Source organism: Lonchura striata, chromosome 2, assembly GCF_050655825.1.
Source record: "Lonchura striata isolate lonStrDom1 chromosome 2, ASM5065582v1, whole genome shotgun sequence".
Classification (NCBI taxonomy): domain Eukaryota; kingdom Metazoa; phylum Chordata; class Aves; order Passeriformes; family Estrildidae; genus Lonchura; species Lonchura striata.
Genome location: NC_140704.1, coordinates 136888322 through 136915772, shown reverse-complemented (window position 1 = coordinate 136915772; position 27451 = coordinate 136888322). Strand labels below are relative to the sequence as shown.

At 38.8% G+C, this 27451-nt stretch overlaps 2 protein-coding genes across 3 annotated transcripts in view; both read right to left on the bottom strand.

Annotated features, from left to right (window-relative positions):
- FZD6 (frizzled class receptor 6) lies at positions 1 to 27207 on the bottom strand. 2 transcript variants are annotated; one of them, XM_021546411.4, is made up of 7 exons: positions 27125 to 27207; positions 26345 to 26718; positions 10594 to 10790; positions 6656 to 7673; positions 4197 to 4345; positions 2528 to 2956; positions 1 to 2046 (listed from the first exon to the last, which is right to left on the bottom strand). In XM_021546411.4, the coding sequence occupies exons 2-7, from the start codon at positions 26522 to 26524 to the stop codon at positions 1890 to 1892; spliced, it is 2130 nt and encodes a 709-aa protein (XP_021402086.2). In that variant the 5' UTR covers positions 26525 to 26718; positions 27125 to 27207; the 3' UTR covers positions 1 to 1889. The 2 variants fall into 2 exon arrangements, with proteins under 2 accessions (XP_021402086.2, XP_085430056.1); XM_085573930.1 differs by lacking the exon at positions 27125 to 27207 and having other exon boundaries at positions 26345 to 26842.
- Positions 10766 to 27451, bottom strand: part of BAALC (BAALC binder of MAP3K1 and KLF4) — a 54732-nt gene continuing 38046 nt past the window's right edge. Inside the window, exon 4 of the mRNA XM_085573937.1 lies at positions 10766 to 10790. The gene's annotated coding sequence lies outside the window, so the exon portion shown is untranslated. The remainder of the gene's footprint in view (positions 10791 to 27451) is intronic.

Sequence of the window (27451 nt, the reverse complement as noted above, 5' to 3'; positions counted from 1 at the left end):
TTGCTATACAACAGCATATTTTATTACTAACAAATACAGTAATAACAAAACTACTGAACATGTGTATAAAGTTACCTGGGTTACAAACAGAACTAGAAAAATGAAGGGTATTTACTGCACCTTTTCACAGGAGGTTTTTCATATCTTTCTTACTGTCCACTCAGTAGCAAGAATTCTGTGTACTTTTAATAGGAAAGTTCTAAAAGAAGGCAATAAATTGAAGGCAATAAATTACAAATACTAAAATGCAGGTACTGTAATATGAAGGTAAAGAAATTTCATTTTTAATGCATGATGGATAAAACAAATAACTTTGGTTTATCAGAACACTAGTTCCTGTTGTTCCAGGATTTACATGTCCTTTGAGCCATGCACCTTTCATTGTTCAGTGCATCACCATGAATGCTGCCCCAAGAGACAGCAAATTCTCTGCACAATACCATAACATTGAGACATATTCTTATTAGTGGTCAAATGCAAGATGCTAGACAGTTTTACAAAATGCACTGACATTCAGGCTTAAAAAACAGCAAAATCTCTCTCAAAATTATCTCAAGTAATAAATCCCATTGGCTCTTAAAAAAATCTTGACTCAAATGAAGTCAGACAATGAAATTGTTACCACATCAGCAGTACTTGCTCCTGAAAACTGCCTAGCATAAGAAAGGCTATATGTATTAAGGCCTTTTGGATTTAGAGAAAATATATTGCTGTAGCATAACAGAAAATTAGATTTTGTAGAAAATTAGGCTTTGGAGGAAAAGTACTAAGGCTGTCTCCTGAGTAGATTGTTAAAGAAGCCTGCACATTAATAACTCACCAGTTATTTGCAGCAGTTATCTGCAAGATATTTCTTTATAGCATTAAAAAAAAAATTAAGTTACTCACATAGAAACAGCAGGAGACGAGCTGTCGCTGCAGCTCAGGACAAAAGCCCAAAGCCTGCACGTCAGGCTGTGCCCACTAAGCCCAGGAGTCTGAGATGTTCCCTCTGGCACCAACCATGCCCTGGAACACCACGCCAGGAGAGGCTCCAAGAGGCATTTTTCTGAGACAGTGCTGCACCTTCAGCATCATCCCTGCGGCACGACCCGTCTCACCCCAAATATCAGTGCATGCTATGGATAAAGGTCCAACCTGCTTTTCTCAGAACTGTGTCATGTTGGCTGATCACCAACTGCTGGCTCCAGCAACACCCTAAGGGAAGCACAGGAACTTTCTCAAGTTTGTACAATACAAAACAAAACAGTAGTTCTAAAGGTTGACCTTATGCAGTCACTTATTTACAAAATTCATTTTTATGTACAAAATAAACTGCTATAATTTCAGATTCCCTTTCATATTCAGTGTACAAGCTACCAAAAACCAGTGCTATAATTGGTACAGAATGATACACAATTTAGAGAGTTTTTATAGATTTCTGCATCACCTATTAAAGTGATACTGTTGTTTAAGAGACAGTAAAAAACAGAAAAAAATTAACAAGTTTGAAAAATATTGAAGAGGCAGACAGAATTTTATACCTTGAGAAGTAACAGTGCTTTTGAAGCATTATTTTAATGCTATTCATTACAAAGTGTTCTTTATATAAGGAATAATATTTATATCTCATCCTTTTCTTACATTATTGCCATATCCTACAGAACTTCAATTTCAATTAGTCCTGGACAGGATTAAATACAGTACATTATTGCTAGCTGTCCCCACAACAAAACATACATTTTTTAAGTGCAAAGCAGGATATATGTGTTTTTTAATAAGGCACAGAATATCCATAATTTCCAGTGTAACAAAGAACTCATGTCAGTTTTATACAATGCAAATGCTCACACAAATTCTCAATCTTTCAGTTTTATGTAATGCAGATGTTCATATTAATTTTCAATCTTTCAAGGATTAGAACTGGTTCCTGAATCCAACTCTCTTCTGGTGTCTGAAGCTGAGTAGACAAGCAGTGATACAGAAGGTGACTGTGAGATGACAGGTATTTGGGAACAGCTCCTTTGTAGTGAAGGAGATTCACTAAAATCATTTTTAGGAGTTATTCTGTAAGTAATGAAAAATAAAACAGACAGTAAATTTTAAGCACAGTTTAATTACATTACACTGAAAAAAAATTGAATAGTGAAAGCATAATATATGTTCAGCTGTATTCATTTCAAAAGAATGCAGTACAGTTCTGCACGCTTTTCCAAGCCTACAGTCACCATTGTTCTTTTTCAGACCCATCACATCTCAAAGTGATTGCAGTGCAGACACAGGTTTTTTGAGGGTCACTGTTCAGCAAGGCAAGAATATCCTACAAGCTGAAGCTCCAGCACACAATGCTTAAAAAGAAGAATCCTACAAAAATACAAAATAGTCCATACACTAAACATACACAGCCACAGCCTGCAAATTCTCTTGACAGCTACTGAAGGCCAGTTGCATCCTGAGAGTACCCTGATTCCTCAGAGAGAAGAAAAAGAACACTAACAAAACCAGCAATACATAGAAATGAAGAAAATACTGAGTTCAGGAGCCTTACCTTCCTTCACCTACTCTCTTAATACTCTCAGCCAAAGTATTCATATGGCAGGTGCTGTCTGCTTTGTTTCTCCTTTCCAGCTGATCCACGGTCAGTTTAGCACTGGGTAACATTTGATCTCCACCGTTTCCACCTTCCTCCGCTCTTCGGGCAGATGCTCCGTCTGCCTCCATCTCCTTCTCAGATGTCTCTGGAGAGCTTTTAATTTCTGCCACATTTTCTTGGCTCAAGTAATCATGATTAGTGATTGCTACTGCAGAAGTTCCATGATTTGTTGTGCCACCTGTACTGGTCCCCATTGACTTTGAAATGACTTTCAGTCTGTGTGAAGTTGACTTGTAGTGCTTCTTCTTATGTTTAACTTTGGAATTGTGCCTCAAGAAAAATTCGCATGATTCTTGCAGCACTCTTCGGCTCTCACTGATTGGACTGGAAGAGAGTACAAGCACATCACTGAACAAAGAGGATAACCTTAGCTAATATAATAAAGAGTAGTACACAAAACCTTGAAAGAATAGCAACTAGTGATGCAATCTGAGCTGGATGTTAATGAACAGGGAAAAAATCGTATGTGAGAAGAGGAGGAAAAATCATAATGGCTCCAAAGTAACTGTCTGTGGAACCAATAAATAAAGCAGATTTCTACATTTCTTACTTCTGCAAATTGGTCCAGTCACTACAATGAATTAATGATCTACTAGAAAGAAAATAAGAATTAGCTCATAAGCAGCTGCATTACCAACTTTATATAGAGTCAACCTCCTCCAAATGAAAAAATATAAGCATTGTAAAAATTACTTCATTATTTTTAAATCCTTGTAGCTGAAAGCAATTAACATCTGAAACACAAGAAAAAATTATACAGGAAATGGAAGAAAAGGGGAGAGGGAACGGAAGCTATAAATTCACCACTGAGAAATGTAGATGTAAAATAAAAAGAGCTTAGAGACTACTGCCTTGGGAAATCCAAAGAAACAAAATTATGTAAAACCACAATATCATTTATAAGTAACAGATAATCTGAAAAAAAAAATAATCAAATCATAAAAAAATAATTGAAAAAACCAACAACTATGAGAAATGGAGACAAAATTTATAAGCTGTTTAAATTCATAGGTACCCATTTGCTTAAATTAGGTAATTAAACTGAATTCTTCTGTTTAATAAAAAAAAAAAAGGAACACTAGATTAACACAATAAAAGTGATAGTAAGGAAGGTTCAATGAATATTAATTTTAAAAGAAGACAAGCCTGGCAGAGGAAAAAAGAGGATATTATTATTGCATGACAGTAAACATAGTACTAAGTACTGTGTAAAATGAAGTAGTTACAACACACAAAAAACCCGCAACTGATGGCTGAAATTATCTTTCCTCTTCTGACTGTGAACCAGAGATGTATTAGCCAATGCTAAACACAGCAACATACCTTCTGCTCTACAAAAGAGAAATCAGCAGAGGAAAATATTTTCTGTCTTCTTGAGACTGTTGTTAAAAAGTCACTGCATATTTAAAATTTCCCCAGATTCCAATGGAATTCTGTTGATGCCCAAAGCAGCATTTACAGTCTGAGAACAACAGTTTGATTACCTGAGCTATATATGAAAAAACATGTCTGAAAGCCAAAGTTAAGTATACACTTTAAATAACAGAGAAAAAAAAATTCTTACTCTCTTTTGCGGTTTCTGTTGAAGAAATTGGCCCATTCAGAACAGGTCTTTTTACTTCCCACCCAGAACACTGGAGATATGCCAACAATTAATGTTAGCAAATATTTCATCAGAAACAAAAATATTTCTGGTCTTGCTAGTGCCTTTGCCTAGAAGATAAATGCAAAGAAGAAAATATTGATATATTTTTTAAAATTAAGAAAACAGATTTCTTAAATGAGACTTTCTCCTTATGACTGTTGCTCTTTGTTGAGGCTTGTACTGTGGCCAAACATCAGACATGTACAGACAAGTCAGACGTGGTTCAGCTGAATATACACATAGAAGAGATCTGTCAGAAGGAACTGTTTTTCTTTTAAATTGAAAGGAAAGGTAACTTTGGGATAATCGTATTAGTAAAAATACTCTCCAGAGATAAGTGTGAAAGATTTATCCCTTCAACTTAAAAGAAACAGCAAGTGGATCACAGAATCACAGAATGGTTTGGGTTGGAAGGGACCTTAAAGATCATCAGCTTCCACCCCAGCTGTCACAGGCAGGGACACCTCCCACTACACCAGGTTGATCAAAGCCCCATCCAGCCTGGCCTTGAACATTTCAGGGATGAGGCATCCATAACTTCTCTGGCAAACCCATTTCAGTGCCTCTCCACCTTCAAAGTAAAGTATTTCTTCCTAATATCTTCCTAATCTAAACTCTCTTTTCAGTTCAAAGCTATTCCCCCTTGTCCTGTCACTACATGCCCTTGTAAAAACTCTCTCTTCCTCTTTCTTGTAGACTCCCTTTAGGTACTGGAAGGATTAGTTGGGAGTAAATCTGATTAGACAGCATCTTCAAGGAGCTGCAGGGAATTACACAGTAGCTTTCTGTTTATTGCAAAATTAATCCACCTATTTGCAGAGCTGTATCATAGGAGCCGAGACATTTAACTCAGTGAGAGATCATCATCTTCAGCTCTCATGCTGCAAATGTAATTTATGCCATCTGTCTTATCTGCCATACCCATCTATGACAGTCACTATTTTTGTTAGCCAGGTAACCTTAGCTGCTTCAGTTTGTTTTTATTTGGTTTTCATCTGGAAAATGTAACAAAAGTCTACAAGCCAGCTCAGGTAAGCCAAGGCCAAGCACACCACTTTGAGCTATTCCACAATTAGCACGCACTATCATAGGGATAGAGCCCATAAAGTAGATCTTTGTGTAATATTTAATGTTGATATTTCTTCATTCCAATGGGTTAATTAAAGGTTAAAAATACATGGTCTGTGTTATTATGCCAAGCTGTTACATTTAAGCACTACAAAACAAATTTATTGATTACTTTTAAATCATAAAAGTCTTGTTTTCAAACTTGTATATTCTGAAGCATTTAGAATACAGAGCTCAGAATAAAACCCACTGAAGTCAAAATACACTTGTTAAGAAACAGTATTAGAAGTCAAAATAACCAAGCTGTCTTTTAGGTGCGCTACTCTCAGCCTACACTTCAATACAGAGGATACAAAATGATGTTTAAGAATGAAAAAAGGTCAATCCTGATCATTCCATAATTCCTCACTTTTAATGATAGCTTATTGTAGCAAAAACATAAATGGGAAGCATAATGAAATGGAAGATGACACAAGACACTTGCATTTCTTAGTGATGTTGTCTTTTTATGTATTTGTTCTTAAATGGAAAGAAGTAATACTTGAAAGTATATGAAACTCCCTGCAACTGGAGCAGACTTAATCCACTAAACACAGGCAGATTTAATTTAAAAGTCTTTCCAAGGAAGTTGCATTTTAATAGGCAAATGTTAAACACAACCACCTCCACAATATTAAGCTGAGGTTTTTTTCTTCTATTTGCCTTTTTTTTTGTTGTTGTTGTTGGATTTTTAATAAAGATTTCTTTGCAGTTCTGAAAATCAACTGCTATTGTGGAAAAAAATATATAGGAAATTACTTCTGCCATTTCAAGTGGTTTACACTTCTACACTTTAAAGAAAAAAAAAAAAGAAAACAGTGATTCTAAATCTGTGGTTATAAGCAGCATTTAAAATCCAATTTAGTCAAAATTTTTAAGAATCACTATTTCAGCTTCAACTGATATAGACTTTGATACTGAGCTTGGTACCAAAGTACTAAGCAAATACTTTTAGAAGCAAGTATCATAAAGAACAACCAAACCTCCACCATCATAATTTGTAACATTAAGTTCAAAGATCAAAAAATGCTATATATTCTGTTAGAATATATATATAATAGTTGGAATTGCTGAATGCTTCCAATTAGATTAAAATTTTCAAAGCTAAAATAACATTCCATTGTTTTTGACTTAAAGAGGAACTAATACACTCCATGTTTTTGTAGTGATTACTTAACATACAGATAATTTACTCATTGCATGGTAGATATGCATAAGGGTTTTTGCTAATTAACTTTACAGTATTATTTATAAAAGAAAACATTACTTACCTGATAAGGGCAAGGAATATGGTACTGGTCACAGTGGTCAAACACCCAAGTAGTTTCCCAGATCTTCCGGTTCACCAGTTCATAAACGTAACACCCAAGAAGTGCTACAAGTGGCACCAGGTACAAACCACTAAAAACTCCAATTCGGATCATGAACTTCTTGAGCTTCTCCTGGTTCCTGCCATCGTGCTGAATGACCTGCCGCACGTGGTTTAGGGAAATGATGCCGGCTAAAAGGAGGGACAGACCGAAAAAGACACAAAGGCACAGCGGCAAAAGCACAAAGTACAAAGAGGCGTCCAGGTCATAGAGACCCACAAAACAAACTCCACTGATATTGTCCCCTTCCACTTTGTTCATTGCAAGGAGCATAATGGTTAGAAAACCAGGTATTCCCCAGGCAACTGCATGGAACCACATGGCCTTTTGGGCAATAGCTTCACAGCTCCATTTTCTTCCCGCTGCAAGGAACCAAGTGATCGTCAGAATCACCCACCATATAGTTCCTGCCATAGTGAAAAAGTACAAAACCATGAAAAGGACAGTACAGGCTTTGTTTTGGGAGCCAAGAACAACCGTTTCACCAATTTCTAACTTATCATCTGCCTCATTACAGGCAGTTCTGTTCCCAAGTAAAAATCCAATAAAGTACATTAGAGACACTATGCTGTAACAGACAGAATAATATATGATTGGTCTCTCTGGGTATCTAAACCTTTTAACATCAATCAGAAAAGTTAGGAATGTGAAAAGTGTAGCACAAAGACAGAAGATTGAAACTATTCCAATGAAGCTTTTTGCCACATCCAATTCATAATTTTTGAAGTACATATTGGGACATGGGGGTGCACACTGATCAATTCCTAGAAACTTGTAGCCTTGTCCATTGGTAGTGTGTAGGTGTCGGGGACACCAGAATCCATAATCCCTTCGGATCTGGCTTGGGGTCTTCTGAGTTCCATGTACGTTTGTGGTTACAGCAGCTGTGGCAGGAGCAGTCTCATCACAATTGATTAATCTGAATAAGTAAAGAGAAGAGGAAATATCTCAATAGCCCTCATTCTCAACTAGAATTGATGCCTTAGGTTTTAGCTTTTATATTTTTCCAATTCTGTACTGTTTTAGTGTTTAGTTCTGAGCTTCATATTAGGGGATGGTAAGCTCTCTTCACAGAGCAGCTAGACAAAACACTTTGTTTCCTAGCTTGGAACCAAAGACAACCACCCAAATTTCAGACCCAAGAGCATAAACAATGGTGCACTGAAGAGAGAAAAACAAGAAGGATGGGACTTCACAACCTAAAGCTATAACTGGACAATTAACTCCAATATGCAAATGGACCAGAACTCATAAAAGTGAGGAACCCTGTGACCAATCATCCATTTTGTGATCATTTTGGGTTCTTCTTGGGTGTAGCCCTGGTTGGGCTATTGTACTGCCCAAGGTGTATCTAGTGAGGCCTTCTAATAAATACCTGCTTAACTCCATCAAGCCTCTGTTCTAGGTCAGCCTTGATAAGGCATCAGAATCACTTCTTAGATTTATGAGAAAAATCTAATCCTAAGCACTGTTAAATTTTATAGATTATGTAAATGTGAAATCATATGAAAAAAAATCAGATGGCATTACAAAAACCAAACTTCAACTATCTTCATTTCAGAAGATTTCAATTGCATTTATTTAACTGTTGCTCTGCTCTTTAGCTGTTGTTTTATAGTTTATGAAACACTACTCAAATTACAATCATTCTACACTTTAAGATTACACTAAACTTTTACATATATACATAAAATATTTACAGCATATATATATATATTTTAATTTTTGATAACAGACTTTTGTTTATGACAGCAAAAAATCTTGTGAAAATACAAGCTTTCAATTAAGGAAGAAGACTGACATCATACTTGATGACTAGTATATGATTATTAGACTTTTTTGTGTTGTACTGCTATTTCATTATCAACAATAAACAACCTAACTAAAAAAAGAATCTAAGTAGAAAATCCAAGCACTGTCAAGATTTTTAGTATTCTGGCAGATTTTTAGCTCTGTGATGTTAATTTAAAAACTGCTCAAGACTCAATTGCTCCAGGGTTTAACTGGACATAAGATGTGATTTTTTTATATGGATAATACCATATTTGCAGTGTTGGATGTATCTTCAAATGAGATTATATAACTCAAGCAGGTAAGCATTTACTCAAAATGGGATTTATGGTTATATGCATTCCAAGTTTAAATGTCCATTAAAAGGAACAAGTTTCACACTCTAGCTTTTAAAGTAAAATTCTGTTACCTCAATATTCTTTGTCAAACACTATTACAAGAGTCTCTCAATTCAGTATCCAAGCTCAGCTCCAGCTAAAAACTCCTTTAGTTTTTAGCATGCACTATCATACTGTCCAACTAAACCCAGACCAATTGTTAAGAAAATTGATTCTGTGGCAGATTCTCTCATTAAGCACAGGCTGGAGCAGTACATGTGGAAACAGAGTGAATTTCACTCACTCATTTTCTTAATTAGCTTCATGTTCATCTGTAAGAACACAGAATTGTGAACCTCAGTATTCCAGTTACTGCCCCATGCTCACACCAGCTCCTCTTCCATGGGCTGCAGCAGCTGGATCTCTGCTGCTCTAAGAACATCCTGGGTTTCTCAGAACATGAACACAGACTTTTCAGTATTGGCTACCAGGGAGGTATCTCTTCACATATGAACTGGAAAAGCTCATTTTCAGTAAATGTTAATGGTAGTAAAGTAATGTAAAGCTGCACTAAATCCTGCAAAAAACATAATTTGATTTAAAATGTAATTTTAAAGATATCTTGTATAATTGGATTCATTTGTAATTGTCCTATTTTTTTCAAAACAATCCTTGAAGATATCTGCTGGCTGAGGGGCACTATTGCTGTATACAACCCCACAAAAGATGGGAGAAGTTAATGCCTTCTTGTGTTAAAACTCCACACACTTCTATTTTTCTACAGAACTATGGAAAATGGCATTAATGCCACTTGTCACATCGACTCCAATATTGATTTCTACCAGAAGTAATCCACAGGACAACTGTCCCAGCTCTCCCTCAGCCCCATCACAGACTAGCAACTGTATGTGGGGTAGAAAAATTGAGTTTCCAGTCTCTGCTCCTTTCCTGTACCTCTTGACCTGATGTGTGTTAACAAACAAAAGAAATATGACCTTAATAATTTATAAATATCCACAGTTGGAGGCCATAATCTCAAAAATATTGTACTGGAGTACTTCCAGGGGTTTCGTTTAAAATATGTAGACATCTCTTCCCCGAATGAAGTATTAACTGCCCTCTATCTAAAACAGACACAAACACCTTTGAGGAAAGGTGACATTTCAAAAAAGAGAGTTTTGGCAGGCAGTAAAGGTAAAGCAACATTAGAGTAGTTTGGCACATTTAAACAGTTAGGAGCAAGATAAGGTTTCTACTATTTAATGTTCAGGGTCCGATGAAATATAGAATATTTTATATTTCTTATAAGCAGTTACTTCTAAAATCCCTAATAAAGTAAGCATGATCATCCCTAGTTTGGAGATCAGAAACCAAAGCAAAATCTATGTTGTAACATTATGTTGGGGTGGCTGTCTATTATATGTTGTAACATATAATATTTTAAACTTTTAGAAATGTATAGTACAAAAGTTACCTCTATCAGGGATCTGATTATTGAAAAGAATTGCTGCAGAACTTTGTTGCAAAAAACATCATAGGCAGAAAATGCAGGTGATCATTTGAGTAACAAAAAAGTTTTAATAAAGAAATGGTCCTGTGCATAAGCACTGCAGGGTCAGCATACTAAGGAAGTTACTGCGAGGTGATTTTAACACTCCGCCTCAGATTTTCAACTCAGTCTGGGTCAAACATGAAAATGCCACTCCCACCACCAGTCAGTATGAAAAATACCTGGTACATTCCAGCTCTTCAGGCCATGCAATTCCAAAAGTGTCCATCAACTGCTTACAGTCAGAATACACTTTCTCACAGAGGCTTCGACACGGGTGAATCACGTGAATCTGATCTAGGCAGGCTGGGACAAAGGCTCTGCACAGAAATGTGTGGACGTCTGGTGAACAGTGAAGATTCATAAGAATAAGGAAAGGCTACAGGGGAAAAAAAGGTTTTGGTTAGCAATTTTTAAAAGATAATTCAAAGCATCAAAACTAACTTTCATCACTAGGGCTTGCATTTAATCCTATATAGGTTTGAAAAGATACAGCAGTTTGTTTGTTTGTTCAGCAGTTCTGAAAAAGCAAAACCCGCTGGCCTGAGTGGCAAGAGGCTCCACTGGCACTTCCAGCCCAGCCCTTGTCTCAGGATCTAGCCAACCTCTGGCTATCCAAACCTCATTTTTCCTATCTGGCAACATTAGAAATCTGAAAGGTATTATGAATACCCAAGATATTTAAAAATAAAGTAAAACATTGAGTTTCTTTGTACACCAGTCAGCTTCTAAACAAATGCCCTGGGGATTTCTAAGGTGTGTCTGTTCCTGTTAGATTACATTTTCAGTCCTAAGTGGTGTGATGTACCCATCTCTCACACTAAAGAAATTCGGGAATTTTTTTTTTTTTTTTTGTTGTTGTTAATGAGGTTCAAACATTATTTCTCATTTTTAAACATCTCATTTCAAATCTCTCTCAACATTGAGAATTTCTTTGTCTGGATTACCAAGTGCCAGGCAGTGAGTAACTGATGACTGCTCTTATTAGAGAATTCATAGAATGAAGTTTAACTTTTTCTGCTCAATGTATTCAATTGCTTATTCACTCTCAGACTTAAAAAAAAAAAAAAAAAAAAAAAAAAAAAAAAAAAAAAAAAATCAGCCTTTCTGTTCTACATTTTCTCATCTTTATTGTTAGGGCAAATTATTTTGCCCAAAATACTAATGTGTGTGCAAATGTTATGTGTGATGTTAAACAGGGATAATGCATGCAATTTTCAAAGTAGGCCAAGCTTTTAGTAAGATTTTTATTTAGTAAGAATTTTATTTAATTATTTGCCATCAATATCTATGTCTCTCAAATATTCAACCAATGGCTGTAAAAGGAAAGATTAGATTCTGAGTCCAGAATAGTAGCTTTACTTTTTTTCAGCTTTTAAGTATCTCATATCTATCTATCCATATCTCCTTACCCAAGAAGCAAATCTTACTGCTGAATATGCAATTTAAAAGAAAAGACATTGCTACATAAATTTCCCTTACAAAATGGAATATCTAAAAGTCCTTAAAGAACCTTGGTAAAAAATACAGGAATGTGTGGGGAGGAAGGAAGAAGATAAGGCAGAGCAAGAATAACATACAAGTGCTTTATGATAAACCAAAAAACTGTTGGCTGTACCCTTCAGAGCACTCCAGCTGTGTGCTGCATCTGCACATGCCATTACAACAGGCACACATTACTTTGATCGCCTCTCTGAACAGCTCCTCTTGAGCTGCCTTGGCTGGAACCCAAGATTTGAGTGATCTTGTGACAAGGACACCTTGTGACAAGCACAGAAATGTAGTTCTGGTATACTGTGTTCCAGTTCCATAAGATGGACTATTGCCTGAAGGCTGCGCAGCTTCAGATGAAAAAAGTAGTCAGAAGGTTACCTTACATTAATTAAATTCCCTTTGCCTAATTATGATGCTTCTTTTCTTCTCAATTGTTAATTTATATTTGCTCTGTTCTTCCTGGAACTTAGGATAAACAAAACAGCCTGGGTAGTCATATTCAATTGTTACAGAAATCGAGTTTATTTTTGACATTGTCTTGCAGAATTTGTCATGATGTTCTTAATTCTTCCTCTTTGTCACCCACAGTTAATCTCATTCAATAACAAGTAAAATTAATTCTCTAGAGCAAGTTTTGGACTACCAGGCAAAAACTTTTTCATCAATCTTATCTAGAAAATATTTTTTAAAATATCAGTATTCATATCAATGAAACTGAGTTTACCTACAGAGATATTTACCAAGTATTTTTATAAGCAACTCGACAATTTTTAAATAGCATTTTCCAATATAGATAATAAGGTTACATATTTTAAGCCTTTGATACAGAAAATTAGCATAAAGAAGAAGAGAAGAAGAAAGTCAGGACATAAAACCAACCTCTACCACTCTGTTAGTTACTGTCATATGAAGCTACAAAAAGCTAAAATAGCACAAGAATCACAATATGTATAATGATATTGTATATTAGAGGCAGATAACAAATGACAAGCAAAACTAAAATGTTTACAAGAGTTTTACTAAACTATGTTGTCATTGTATAAGCACTCATTTAAAGAGTATATCTTATTTAAATGCAAACTCACCATAACAGATAAATTGAAAAATACAAATATTTTGGAAGAAGGCTACGTTTAGCCTATAATGTTATCAGAGTAGCATTCCAAGGACTTGGTCGCCAAGAGTAATTGTCCTTACAATATTTCTTTTATTTCTTTCAGCTTGCTAAAAATATTTACCTTCTGACACCTGAAAGTATGAGCACAAGAGCAACAAATTTGATGTTCTGAAAACACAAGCTGACCCCACGAGTCAGACCATTCAGCTGGACACCTCATTCCACCCTGGCTGGTAGCAAGGGAGCTGTAATAAAACAAGCTGACATCTCTTCCATTTTCCTACTAGCAAGGGTTTAGGAAACAAGCTGCACATTGTAACACAACTACTGTGTTGAGAAGACAGTGACAAACCTTTCTTCCTAAAATGCATCTTATCCCTTTTTCAATCATTTAAGTTTAAACCCCTTGTAAAATACTACAGCAGTTAAGTTGTCCTGCATAATTTAAGCAGACATTGGTGAGAAAATACTGCATTTTACCTGTTTATTGTAACTCCTGGTTTTGCAGCCTAATGTGTGTTTTGACAAACAGGTAGCAGATTGCATTATACTTTTTACATGTCATTCTGTCTTCCTGCTATAATTTTTATATTTATATATTAGTATAGTAATGCTTTAAATTTTGGTTTCTGCTCCTTTCATAATATATTTTGCCTTCTATTTGCCTTGACTAAATTTGAAAACTGACATCACATTTCCAGTGACAACAGAGACTTTCTAAATGACAGTAACTGGTAAAAAACTGTGTCCACCCACTTGTACAGATAGTGGATGTTACTCTTCTCCCATATTTATTACTCTGGGGGTTATTTTCCCCCAAAGTTATTACTCTGCCCTAAATTTCCCTACCCTAAATCACACCGACCATTTTATTGTCCAGTTGCTTCTAGCACATGATTTCTCTACAATTCTTTCACCCCACTTTGTTTTCTCAGCAAATTTAGTATCTATCCCTCTTCTAGATCCATTTATGATTTAGTTTGTTATAAGAGATCTCAGTACAAGAACTAAGGGGAACCACTGTAGTGCTTTATTTGGTATAGCATGAAACTATCAGCTCAGGATTTAATACCTCTTATTGGGAAAAAACATTTATCTATTTATTTATACATATTTTTCTTCTTGTTCTTTAGGCAGGCATTGGAAAACAAAGCCTCCAATTGGTTACCAGCAGAGTTTCTTAAAAAAATATAGGCTGTGACCATTTTTTTTTTAAATTGGAGTATATATAGTATACCATCTGAATTATCCTTTTCAACCTAAGTATGGTGTCCCTCAAAAAACTCTTAATAGATTTTACAGCCAATGAGTTTTCTCAACCAAAAAAAAAACCCTATAAAATATAAAACTTTGCCTCAGGCATACACAAATGGGATTTGTAAAAAACAGATTTATTTTCAGCAACTGCCTACTTTTACCATTTAAGAATATCAGAAATATTAGCAAATTGTGCCTGGAACTCTGCTAACAATGAGGTATCTTAAATGTGGGCTTCACTTCCAGCTAGCCAAAATAGAAAAGTCTGCTCACTGAAAATAGCATATCTGCATTTCCTGATGGACCATAAAAGCAAAATCTTACCAAAACCGAAGTATTTTCTCCTCCAGCTTCATAATCTGGAATCAAAAAGTAAAGCCAAGATCACAAGCTCACTTACAGTATGAGATTTCAGTTCCTTCAAGGGCACTTTATCTGAGCCATGGATGTCCCAACCACAAAACACATTTTACTCAAGAGGTCAGCTGTGTAAGTTGCATGCACACACTGGTGTCCTAAGCATGCAAGTCTGGGATTAAACTCACAATCTTATACCACAATCCTCCTTTCTTCAGGAAGCTCAGGGTCTGCATGTGGCATGAACAAACAAAATTCACTCTTCCAGGAAACCAAGATACTTGGCATTTCAAGCATTAGCACCACTGCCCTGTCATACGAAGAAGAGATGAAAATTTGCACACTGGGTGATGAGAATGTTAAAAATAGAGTGAAACCACACTCTTGAATAAACATAAAGGGAGCTCACACAACCAATGCAAGTTCTAAATATAAATTCTCTTCTTCTTGACAATGGGAAACAAAACTCAGTAAATAGAAGGCAAGCTAGAATACAGTAACAATCCTTAAAAAAAACCAAACCAACAAACTAATAGCAGCTGTAAAGTCAACGATAAGGTAGCCTGTACCAGCAAGAGGGGCACTGCCTCAGGCACTATCAGTGAAGAACCAAGGATTGTGGGATGCAAACTTTCCACTAACAAACATGAACACCTCATTAAGTCCTAGATTCCTTACAAGGTGTGTCTGTGTTATATTTTCTCTAGCAGCAAAGATAAGCTACCTCATAAATTCAGTTATGGTGTGGTTCTACAAACAATAACACAACAGAGACAAGTGAAAACAAATGGTGCAAATCGCACAAAAAATGTCTAAGTGCAAACATGTTCTTAAATGTGCTTTGCCAACAAGTAAATTGCAACCTATGCTTCTCTGTTTTGTGCTTAGCAGGCTTACAACTCCAAGACACAAGAGAAACAAGTTCATTGTTCCATGCAGACATTTCAAATGATCTGTTATACTTCACCTCAGTCTGATCCTAGAGAGAAGCATTACTAGAGATGATCAGTCTCTGGGGTGCTGATATGTGGTAACTACCAGTATATGCCAAAACAAGTAAGTGAAAATACTCTCCTGTACTCTGCTGATTAGTGTCACATAGACACTTTCATGACATAGAAAACAGTGGACTGAAATATCAAGGCCTTTGTTACAATCATCTATGGCAAACCTTTATTGTAAGAAACAGGAAATACCTTGAATTGCTGAGAAGCACAAAGGACTTGAGCCTTTATTCAGCCACTTGAGTCAGATACTTAAGTCAGTAACAACCTGCTCTCCTAACCCACTGGGCTCTACCTACCATGTGAAAGCATTTGGTTTCATTAATCTAGTTAACACTGAGGTTAACTGAGTTGAACAATGACAGACACCAACTGTCTCAGTGTTAAGCCATGTCACCTCTTTGATACATATCTTGTGACTAAAGCAACAACACTACAACTTGCCGCTTACAGAACCCTGTATTTCAGCCACTGAGGCAAAGGCAGGCTTAAATCTGTATTTCTACAGTTGTACTACACTGTGTACCTCAGAGTCCTACCTATATTAAAGATACACATTGCTATTCATGTAACTATGGATCTGCTTTACAGGAAATAACACCTACCTAAATAATGAATGATTAGAGTCACAGAGTATCTCAAATTGGAAGGGACCCAGAAGGATCACCAACTCCCTTGCCTTCATGAGTAATCATTAAAAATTAACTGTTAATAATTTACAGTACCATACAAACAAACATGCTATCCAGTCACTACAGAACTGAAGTATAGCCTCAAACCCTAAACCAGATATATTTATAAACATGTAAGTGTTCAGACCTGACAGTCAGGAAATATAGTTACTGTCAATCACAGTGCACATAAAGTATCTCAGAGGAGGAGACAGTAATTACTCTTCATACTCACCGAGCTACACTAACAATATTCACAGTATCTTTAGCCACTTTTACAATGATAATCGGTTTCAATTAAAAACAGTGGAGCAAGTATGGCATGGCTGATTTAATCCTACACTATTGTTACAATGGAGTTATTCTCGACTGGATGCAAACAAGATTAGCATTACACCCAGAGAGATTAATGCCTTCATACAATTCCTAGACAGGCTGGCAATTTGCTGATGGCCATAGTGAATCAGCTGCCATGAGCCTCCGACTTCTAGTTCATGTACAATTAAATAAGTCATGATAAATAAATGTCCCAACACATTAAGCTAAATGAAGTATGAAATGTACAAGTTCAATAGATTCAAAGCAAGGTTGAGAAAAGACTAGATTTTTCCCATTGGAAGTTACATTGATGAATTTAGATCAAAGGCAAGTTAAATACACTTAATTTCGTACGTAGCGATTTTGCAGGAAGCTGAGGCAGTTTAAGTGTCAGTGTCTTGTTGCTACATGTCTGCTAAAAGCTGCTATTTAACAGCCGAACTGCAAAAAAGGAACATGAGAATGCCCAGAAACATTAGTGCAATGTCAACCATCCTTTAAACCAGAAAGAAACACAGTATGAGCTCACTTGAGAGTCCACATACACCACGTCTCTACCTGAGCTGTGGGTAATAATCAACTATTGCTGCCAGCAGCAAATATCAGTTGTAATCTGTATTTTCTCAATTCAGTTAAAATTACATGGGTAAACCAACAAAAGCTTTTCAGGACTAAAAGTCACCATTTATATTTTAGCTATAAATGTATATAAGATACATATATTATAAACCTGAATACTTGTAAGTTTATTATGCATTATTAGTGTATCTTGATTTGAAAGTAGTAAAAAGAAAACCATCAAACATACACTAATTTGATTTCTCGTTTAATAAACTGATTTAAAAAAACAGCATTATGTTCTGCAGCTTCCACAATAAAAGTACATGAAGTTGTGTTTAATCTAAAAGCTTTTCAAACATTTTTAAAATTTACATAGATAAGAATTAATTATTTTGTAAGAATACAAAGTGGGTTCCTCTGTAGTTTAAAAGACAATAGTTTAAGTTTCCTACCCCAGGAAAATCGGAAGTTCAAAGAGCTGGTAGAGGGTAGGGGTGGTGCAGAGAAAGAAAAGGGTAGTAAACAAGCAATGGGACAAATGATGCTGTTGTGCAGTGAAAGATGTTTGAAAAGATATAAGCTTATTTTTGTCCTTCAACGCAAACAGCAAAGGCAACGCATGCATTTAGACTGTCAAAGGGCTGTGAACAAAGCCTGGGGCCAGCCCAGCGTGCAGTGGCTGATAAGCTGGACTGTGCCCAGCAGTGCTCCTCCCACAGCCATACGGGCCAGGAGCTGCCTGCTGCTCAGCGCCTGGAGATCAGTGTTTAGAGGCAAAGGCTGGCAGCTGATCCTAAAATCCCTTGTGCTGTGAAGTGCCCAGGGACTGGCCAGCAGGCAGCCAGGTGCCCATGGGGGCAGGCTTGGCAGGACTGATCTTCATCACCCATCCAGGCAAGAGTTCAGAAGCCGGGCTGTGCAATCACTCAGCAGCAGAATGTTCAATGTAGCTGCAACAAGAACGAGTCTGCCTGCAAGCTCTTCACCATCATTCCCCCTACACATGCAATGCACATACATACATACATATATATATATACATACATATATATAGACACACACACATACGTGTCTGCATATATATTCTGGTCTGAACTTTCATATTAGGTGCTCAAAGGTTATGGGAATATTAATCAAAAAATCCTACCAGGGTAAGGATAAAGCACATTGGGGAATGTTTTCCAAGGTCAATAGGACAGCAAGGCACTCATACACTGTCAAGAAAAAAGGTAGAACAAACTCCAAAAAACTACTCCAATATCACACCTTGGCAGTAAGGTTGCCATTGACACTATAAGTTGGCACAGACACAGAAGGATAAAGCAGGCTATTCTGCTTTCTTACTTTTATACACTCTGAATGGTTTTTGTATTAACAATACAGAGCCGCAAGATATTTTGAGTTGAAAGGCACTCACTAGGACCAAGTCCAAGTCAAGGGAATGGCCCATGCAGGGTTCTAGCAACAGAATTTTTTTCCTGTAGTAACTCCATATAGTCTCTTTAAGTATTTTCACATGCAAATAAAAATACATATATACCTATATTTTTAAACTATAGCAAAGGTTACAAACAATATAAACAGGAATACTACATCTCACTATCTGAAACAAACTAAAGTACAAGTACTTAAAATACTTTTGAAAATAGCTTATGACCAAAATCCACTGCATTTTTGTTCTAACCTAAATTATAGCTTGACCTAAATTATAGATATTCCAGCTTCTGCAATTTACAGTCCTTAACATGAGAGCTTTTTCCCAAGTGTTACAGAACTGAACTATTTTTACTAAGATTTTCAGTTGTACATTGTATCTGGTTTAGGTTTTGTGTAAACTAGACAGCATAAAAGACAGACTATAAATTAACTGAACGAAGGTATACTGCAAGCCCTCAGACATCTGAAGTCTAGACAGAGCTTCATTACATCTGGACTGTGGTAGCAAAAGAATCTCAATCTTAAATTCTCCTTGTACTTGCCATGTGTTACACGAGTATGTGGATTTATTGCTAAACTTTTTGCGCAGCATTTAATGTAAAGATTACCTGTAATAATGTTGATAGACGGCCTTATCTTTAAAAAGCCCCCCAATTCTATGAAATTCCAGTAAAAGTCATTACTGTTCTGGTTCCAAAAGTCATCCAGATTTCTGCTTCCCCCTCTCTCTGTGAGTGTGGAGACACTGTAGCATAACAGCACCACCCAAGTTACCAGAGTAGTAAACCTGCACTGTTTCTTTATTGTCTTCTTCATGCATTTTAAGCAGTTTTAAATTAAAACTTTAGTAGTCTTAAAAAAAATCTAACTTTGTTATGATGTAGATGTCAGTCAGGCATGCACAAGTCACTTGACCAAGCTGAATCCCATGAAGCTGCAGCCACCTACCTCAGCATCTGCAGTCATTACCCCCTCTGTCTTCTGCTTTCACTATTTCCAGTTGGTCATACTTTGAGACACTCCCCAGTTTTGAATGCCTGCATTAGACACTGTTTCCTCATTGTGAGCCCACAGCACCCATCTTGGTGAGCTGCACAGACATTCCCCGTATTATCCTCTCTGTTTCTCCTGTTCTAAAATCTCAAGGCCACCTTTTCTTTCTCGCTGTCACGTTATGATTTGTGGGCCATGTTAGCCTTTGACATTTAATGTTCTGTTTGTAGCTCTGTGAATAATCCCCAGCAAGATCCACCACCCAACTGGATTCTTAGACTGGTGCACCTTGTACCCCCCTTGCAAGAGCATTAGCTCATGTGAAAGAGTATGCAGCTGGGACATGGCATCCTAGCAAACAGGTATTGCTAGGTCACCATGAGGCTGGATAGGTACAGTCTCTCTCCAGAAAAGCAATCCTTTTAATTTTGTATGCAGGACAACTGCGTGGAGAGTTTGGCCACTAAGTGTTTTGTGGCTGTAGCAACTGAGTCAAAAGAAATCTGGTTATGCAAGCCCTCTGGGGAATACAGCATGAGCCAAACTTGGAAGGATGTGGTTATTCCCCGAAATAACTTGATCTACCAGAAGTTTAAGTACAGGAAAGGTGGATTTTTTTTTCCCTCCCAGATAGTTCTTGTCTAGAAGAGAGGTATCTTCAGTAAGAGGACATCCTTACAGTCCTTACAAAGACTGATCATCCAGGCCTCTCTCCACCCATCTACAGCAGCTACTTACACACCCCTGTACATCTCTTCCAGTAGCTACACAAAAATCAAGCAAAACTCCACTCATCTACACTACACAGCTCAGAAGAAGAGGGCAGACACATGCATATTTTATTCTGGCAGGCAAATTACCAATGTGTTACAGCAATCACAGATGCACACAAATACACAGAAAAGACACAAAAAGGCAACCATGTGTAAAAGGAGCCATGTTTGCCCCTAAGGGTTAGTGAATCAACAGTCAATACTGAGAGAGAGAAAAAGGCAGTAAATTTTGTGGTGGCATCACTGCCTTGATTTAGCCAGTAATTGCAGATGTGAGCATGGAGAAGAGGGAATTGGAGACAAGGCTGCACAGCAGGACTAAGGAACCACCAACAGCTTGCAGCTACACTTGAACATTAACCAGGGCACTGCAGAAGAGACAGACATCTGCAGAAGACAAACAACAAGATACCATGGTATTTTTCAGAAGTGTGTTGTTCACAAAGATCTGCAAGATCTGAAGACAGCCTTCTATAGGTCAGCTTCAGATCTCATGTGCAGTGAGACTGGCCAAAATCTTACCCAGGGTAGAACTCCTCTGTCTCAGGCAGCAGACAGGTAAGAAGTGTGCTGACAACTTCACCTAGTGATTCACTCCTGTAACACCAAATTACTTGCTAGTGTAGACATAGCTTCTGAAGATGGATAAAGAGGAGTCTGTTGGAATCACACTGTAAACACCATCTCCAAGTACTCCAGCCACCATCTTTTTTCCAAGCATGCCGTAGTTTGGACCCCCGTACATTCTGAAAAACATCCTTGCAGAACAAAAGCAAGGCAGTGCTATTCACATTATCAAGTGGGCAAGTCCTGCTGCTCAGAGAAAGCAGCAGCAGATTTTGCAGATGACTGATAGGCTTAGAGGCAGGGTAATGGCATTACACACATTCACCTGTCTCCTTTCAGTCAATCTGCACAGGTCAATCACACTTGAAGGACCTCAGTACTACAGATAAACATTTTTTCAGTGGCTGTAATTTACTGTACCCATAGGAATCAGCAAAAATGGTTTATGAATGTTGCTATAAGCAGCACTCTAAGAACTAAACATGACGTGTGTTTCTTTGGAATACCTAAAAGCAAGAGAACAACAAATGAACACACATCCCAAATTTTTATGTTCTTTTACAAAATTATACAGATAATTCACATGTTTTCAAACCCTCAGTTAATGCTTTTCTGCAACTTCCATGGTGATGCTCAAAAGAATTACTCATGTCCAACTATTCCATATTTCTGGACACAACCAGCAAAGAAGTCAGTTGCACTGCCTTGTATTTCTTTTGATCCATATGAAGTATGTATAAAAAATATTTTGGCATCTGCCAACTTCCATTTAACAAGCTTCAATTTAGCTGTTTCATCACCACAATTTTTTGTGACATCCACTACATTCTGAAAACCTAGAAAAGTTACCTTAGTTTGTAAACAGTAACACATGATGTTCTAAATTCACCACTTTTTACAAAAGCCTTCCCTGCTCTTCAGTACAACGGTAAAGAGACAACAAAAATGTTACAAACAATATATGAATTAAAGACTCCTTTGTGTTTGTTCCATTGGGTTAATGTCCACACTTCTGCACACATTTCTCCACTTTAGGGTCTGAGGCAGCACCACGGACAAAACATAACTCCAACCAGATCAAGAATATTGACTATTTTCCTAAAAGATGCTGAGATTTAAGCTTCAAGTTTTAAGTACTAGTGATTTATACATTACATTGTTCATGTAGAGTACAAGTGAGAAGCAAAGACAGCTGTCTCTAGAGATTAAGTAAATTCACACCTGTGCTACTTTGCAGACCATCTCAGTAGTAGCTTTTACACAAAACATGACTTATTTCCCCAAAACTCCCAGCCTACAGTGGAGGGAGTTCCTCCCTGTGTATAAACACACACACACTTACCAATTTCAGCTTGCATTCATCAGGTTTGCAGTCTTTTATAAGTACTGTTATACTGAATTAACTGTAAATTTGGATTTAGTGGAAGCAAATGAAACCATTACATTGCAAGTTTTAACTTGTACAGCTTCAGCATTAAACTTTTGAAGGTGCTTTTTAACCCCCTGTAAATGGCTTTGTTTAAACTGATCCCAGTTCTCACACAATTTCTGCCACTGCTGCAGCCAGCTGCACTTAACCCTCCACAGACACGCACACACATATTCTGGCACATAGCCATGAACTCAGAAGTGAATGGAAAACTCACTACTGAATCATTTTTTCATTCTCTGAGGTACTTAATTGTTCTCTGTGCAACATTTTCCAGTGTGTTCTACAGTCTACTCTAAAAGCTCACTGGCAAGCCTTTGTACTTCTACAGACCTGGATCTTGCCCACATCAGGAAGTCTTAAGGGTTTGTCTCCTGTGGACACATTCCAGAACTGCAGCAGAACAGATTAAGAGATATGAATGTAAGTTACAACACAGTAACTCTCTGCCTTGATGGAATACTGCCTTCAGCTGACAATCTATTCCAAGATAGCTAAAGTAGGAATTACTTTGGAATTAGAAGTGACTTGTTTTTGTGGATGACCACGAGGGGGAGTTACACCTAGTTAAGTACAGCTGCAATGAACCAAACCTTCTGTTACGTCCACTTACTCTCCTCATCAGACAAACCCTAGATCTTCCACCTCCCAATGTGAACTAGTAATAACGAGAACAGTTACTGATAAACTGCTTTGAGATACAGAGATTGTAGTCATCTGCAAATAATCAGATTCCACAGTTATGCAGCTGTTTAGCAAACATACACAAAACTTCACACCACAAAACCATGTTGTTTTACTTTCCTAAAGCCACCATTTGTTGTGTAAACAAAACGAATCCAAATATAAAGTAAAACTCAAGAAGCCAAAACTCAGTCTGTCAAGTTGAAAGATCAAAATTAAACTAAATAAATAAATATGTGAATGGAGGGAGCAACTGGAAATTACATATTTTTTATTGGATAAAAAAAGATCCCAGAGGGACTATCCTCACTAGGCAGAGCATCCATAACAGAGGCCCTAGGACTGAGTTAGTCATCCTCCTGCTTTAGTGCTTCAGTGTTCTGGTTTATAGCACATCATTATGAACAGCTGATACATGAGGCAGAATTTTAAGACCATGTATCAGCTGCTTTACTGGAAGACAACCACCACCTGAGACAGCAGCTCCACATCATCCTCTTCTGGAGGATTGCTATGAAGACACCATCCAGAAATACCAATTTGAAGCATTCCCAGCACAGCTCTTCTGGCTATACAACACTCCCTTACAGCAGAACACACCTGTAGAGCCTTCAGAGTGCAGCATTGTGAATTACCACTGTTTTGGAGAGTGAACTTCACCTTGAGGTGAGACTTGCCCCCTTGACAAATCTTGGTCCTTTTCGGGAGTAAATACTCCCCAAGGAGTCTTAGAGGGTATAAAAACATAAAATTGGATTAACATTAGGGCTGTCTCTGCACAAAAGAAAAAAAAAATTCTATAAGAAGTCTCTACCTTGTTCCTTAGGATTGCATGATCAAGCATCTTACTCAAAGGCAGTTATGATACAGGGAGCAAAATACTGCAGGCCTCAACCTCAAAACCCTGTGAGACCTTACATGCAAAGACATAAATCTCATGCCCAATTTTGAGAACAGGCAGGGGGAGGGGGAACAGCAAGACAGAATTAAAAAAGAACGCCTTTAAGCATTCCTACTGAGAATCAAAATAAAGCACTTCTATAGACTGAAAACATGCCATTAAAATTCTTTCTTTGGTATGAATGAAGTTGGGACAGAAAACTACAAAAAAAAAAAAATCAAGAGAAGTCACCTCCACCTCCTAATCCATTGCCTCGTTATGGCTGCAAGCTGAAATGAAACACTATTGCAGAAATGAGAGACTCTTCCTCCCCTGCTGCAACACTAAGTGCCCTGAAAAGCAGAACCCTTTGACAATCCTGGGACAGTTCTCTGTTGCAATGAACTATGGACAAACTGGCGCTGTTACTGAATGACATGAAGAATGGCATCAAAATATGTGACACTGGTCCCTCTCAGAAAAAAGGCCCAGCAATGAACCCTGGTAAGCTTTTACCATATTAACTCCAAATCTAACCGCTAGCAGTTGATTCAACATGAACTTCATACAGAATGGGAGCAAAGACCCTTTCACCTGTAAAGCAGCTGTCTTACTTTGACCAAGTAATCCATCATCGCTGCTGGACCACAATAAAGGCAGGCAGACCACCACTCAAGAGGCAGTTCAGAAATGTCTGCACAGCAGCACAGTGGTTAGGAATATCAAATTAGAGGCCAGGCAGTGGGAATGACAGGAGACCAGGAAGGAAATCAAAAAGGGTAGGCAAATTAAATCCTAATAGGCACTGTTGTTCCCTGCAGCCATCCAGCCAGTTGGCCAAGTAGTAATCCAACACTAGTAGTCAGATTATAATGGTGACAGGATGGAAAAAGAGGAAAACAACAAAACTTCTCACTACCACACAATTTTTAATGAAATAGATATACAAGAAGGTAGATAGTTCTATGTAAGGCAAGCCATGAATACTTTCCAGGAGGAAGTCCCTCCACACATGCACTAGGCACAAGTTACTGACAGCTGAGAAAAGTCAGTCAATAGCAACCTAATAAAAATGGCTCTGTGGTCTCTCTGCCCTAACAGCAGCATGGCTGGAAGGCACAAACACTGACAAGTGCTAGCTCAACGGCTGCAGTTAACACACACCAAGTCAGAAGCAGCAGAGTACCAGAGGAGATAAAGTGGCAGACACTGCAGAAAGCATTCCTGAAAAGTGATGGCTAGAGAAGCACTGCACAGCTCACAGCCGAAGCCTACAACCTGCCTTCCAACCAAAAAGCCCTCAATTTGTCAGAGATCTGCAGCCAAATTCAGTTGCTTGCATACAGATGGCTTAATATTTAATGCCAGAATTTCCCACACATCTACATCGGGCTGACAAAGCCAATATGAGACCAAAGCCTGTGCTTTTCCAGGCTGGCAACTGGCAACCAAACAGGGAATCGTCATTATTCCAAGCAACACTCAAAACATGTTTCAGCAACTGAACCAAGCTCCTCCTGCAAGCTCAGTAAACAGTATGCAAATAATATTTTAGTAGCAGTACCTCCAACACCACATAAAATTTTTTTTAAACAGAAACTTAATATTCACCTCACTTCTGTTTCACTCTCTGCATAGCACAAGACATTGGGCTTTTCAAGACCTGTACTAAGATTTTCCCCCTTCTCTTACCACTGAAAAGCCATTATTAAAACAGGTTTAAAACTTGTTTTACAAGCCTCTCACCCAGAGAGGAACTCACCCTTTACAGGTATTGCTATGGGCAAAGCCTTTCCACAACGTGGCATATTCCCAGGGGAGCCACACTTACAGTCAGTTCAGGTAAGAAAAGTGCTTCTTTTCAGTTTAAAAGAGTAAAGTTGCTCTTTCAGTGAGAAGTTTCAGTACACAGAAGACGACAGAATGCAAAAGCCAAATGGAAATAGGGCTAAGAATAACTTCACGTGATTCTCCTTAGTAGATGTAAGGTGAGAGAGGAGCAAAGAGCATCTTCTAAATATGATTTTTGTACAGAGTTCAGGCAGGCCAGGATATCATAAACTATTTCCCCTGAGAATTTCAACAATTGTTCTGCATAACACTAAGGTGCCTGAGCTATATGTGATCAGCTCTGCCAAAATGCTCTGAATAGCCACATTGCTGTGCTACACCCATTCCTCTTCCACTCTAATACAGGATCCAAGACAGGGTGGAGGGAGGAAGTCGGTAGCTCCTTTTCATAGTGCTTTACAAGGAGCTCTAGAACACTCTGAAGACACATCCACTCACTAAACACTATCAGTCTTGTCATTCAGTACAACAGGTATCCCGAATAATTTCTTAATGACAAATTTGTTACATACTGCGGGGCTGGAGGGGTGAGAAACTTACGTCCATTTTGCGAGCGGCCGTGTCCTGATCATAGTGTCCCATGAGGTTTGGGAAAAAAGTCATATTGTAAGGCATTCCTGAACATCTGGAAATAGTAATTGGCTCACATGTGAATAAGCTGTGCCCTTGCACCAGAGCTAGAAGTAAACTGCAGGTCGCAAAGAACACAAGTGCTCCCATTTTGTCAGGATCTCCAACTTCAGCACATCGCTCTGTTCAGTAGTTAGACCGGCGTTGCACGAGGATAAAAGCTTGCATCTTCCTCTGCTAGCTCCAGCGCAAGGCAGTAAGGCACACAATCAGACTCCTCAGAGCTGCTTTAGCTATTGCCCCATTTCAGCTGAGCGCGACTTTACTAAATCCCTTCTTCGAGCCTGTACGTGCAAAGACGGGACAGCGAAGTGAACAGCAGAAACGCCCCGGCCGCGACCACCCGTCCGAAGGCGGAGCCCGGCCTCCCGGCCGGCCCCAGGGGAGAGCGGCTCCGGCCGGCCCGGGAGCCCCGGCCCCTCTCCGGCCCCGCTCCCGCCCGGGCCCGGAGCCGCCGCCGCTCCACCGCCCGCTCCCAGCCCCGCCCTGGGAAGCGGCGCCCGCGGGCTCGGCAGCGCGGCCGGCCCCGGCCCCGGGCTCGCCGCATCCCCGCCACGCCCGGGCCGCGCCCCCGCCGCCCCCTCACCGGGCCCGCCTCCCGGGGCCAGCCCGCGGCAGCGCTCCAGGCTGGAGTCGCTGCTCCCCGGGGCGAGACGGGACGGGGCCCGGCCCGCTGTCCGCCGCACTCACCGGCGGCGGCCCCTCCGCGATGGCCGCCCCGCGGCACCTGCAGGATGTGGCGTCTGGCGGGCGGGGCGGCCGCACCTTCCCGCCCCGGCGGGCCCGGGGCCGGGCGGCGGGCGGGGCTGCGGGAGCCGGGCTGAGAAGGGCTCCGAGACTGCAGCACGGACGAAAACGGCGTGAAAATCCCTTCCTGACTCGGCACTGGGGTTTTCGTAAACATCTCTGTAATGCACTGTATAAATTCTGAAGGCAACTTACCGACATTCGAGTGTCGGGCCATGAACCTGTCCCGCCGCTGGAAGCGATCTCGAGCATTGTTTCCAAACGCACCTC

Bases quoted from the DNA above. Each gene is read 5' to 3' on its own strand.
- FZD6 (XM_021546411.4), bottom strand. From the start codon at position 26,524: ATGGGAGCACTTGTGTTCTTTGCGACCTGCAGTTTACTTCTAGCTCTG. The intron at 10,791-26,344 runs GTAAGTTTCTCA...TTTCCCCTGTAG, and splicing joins CGGCCGCTCGCAAAATGGAC to CCTTTCCTTATTCTTATGAA. The intron at 2,047-2,527 runs GTAAGGCTCCTG...CATTACTTACAG, and splicing joins AAGAGAGTAGGTGAAGGAAG to AATAACTCCTAAAAATGATT.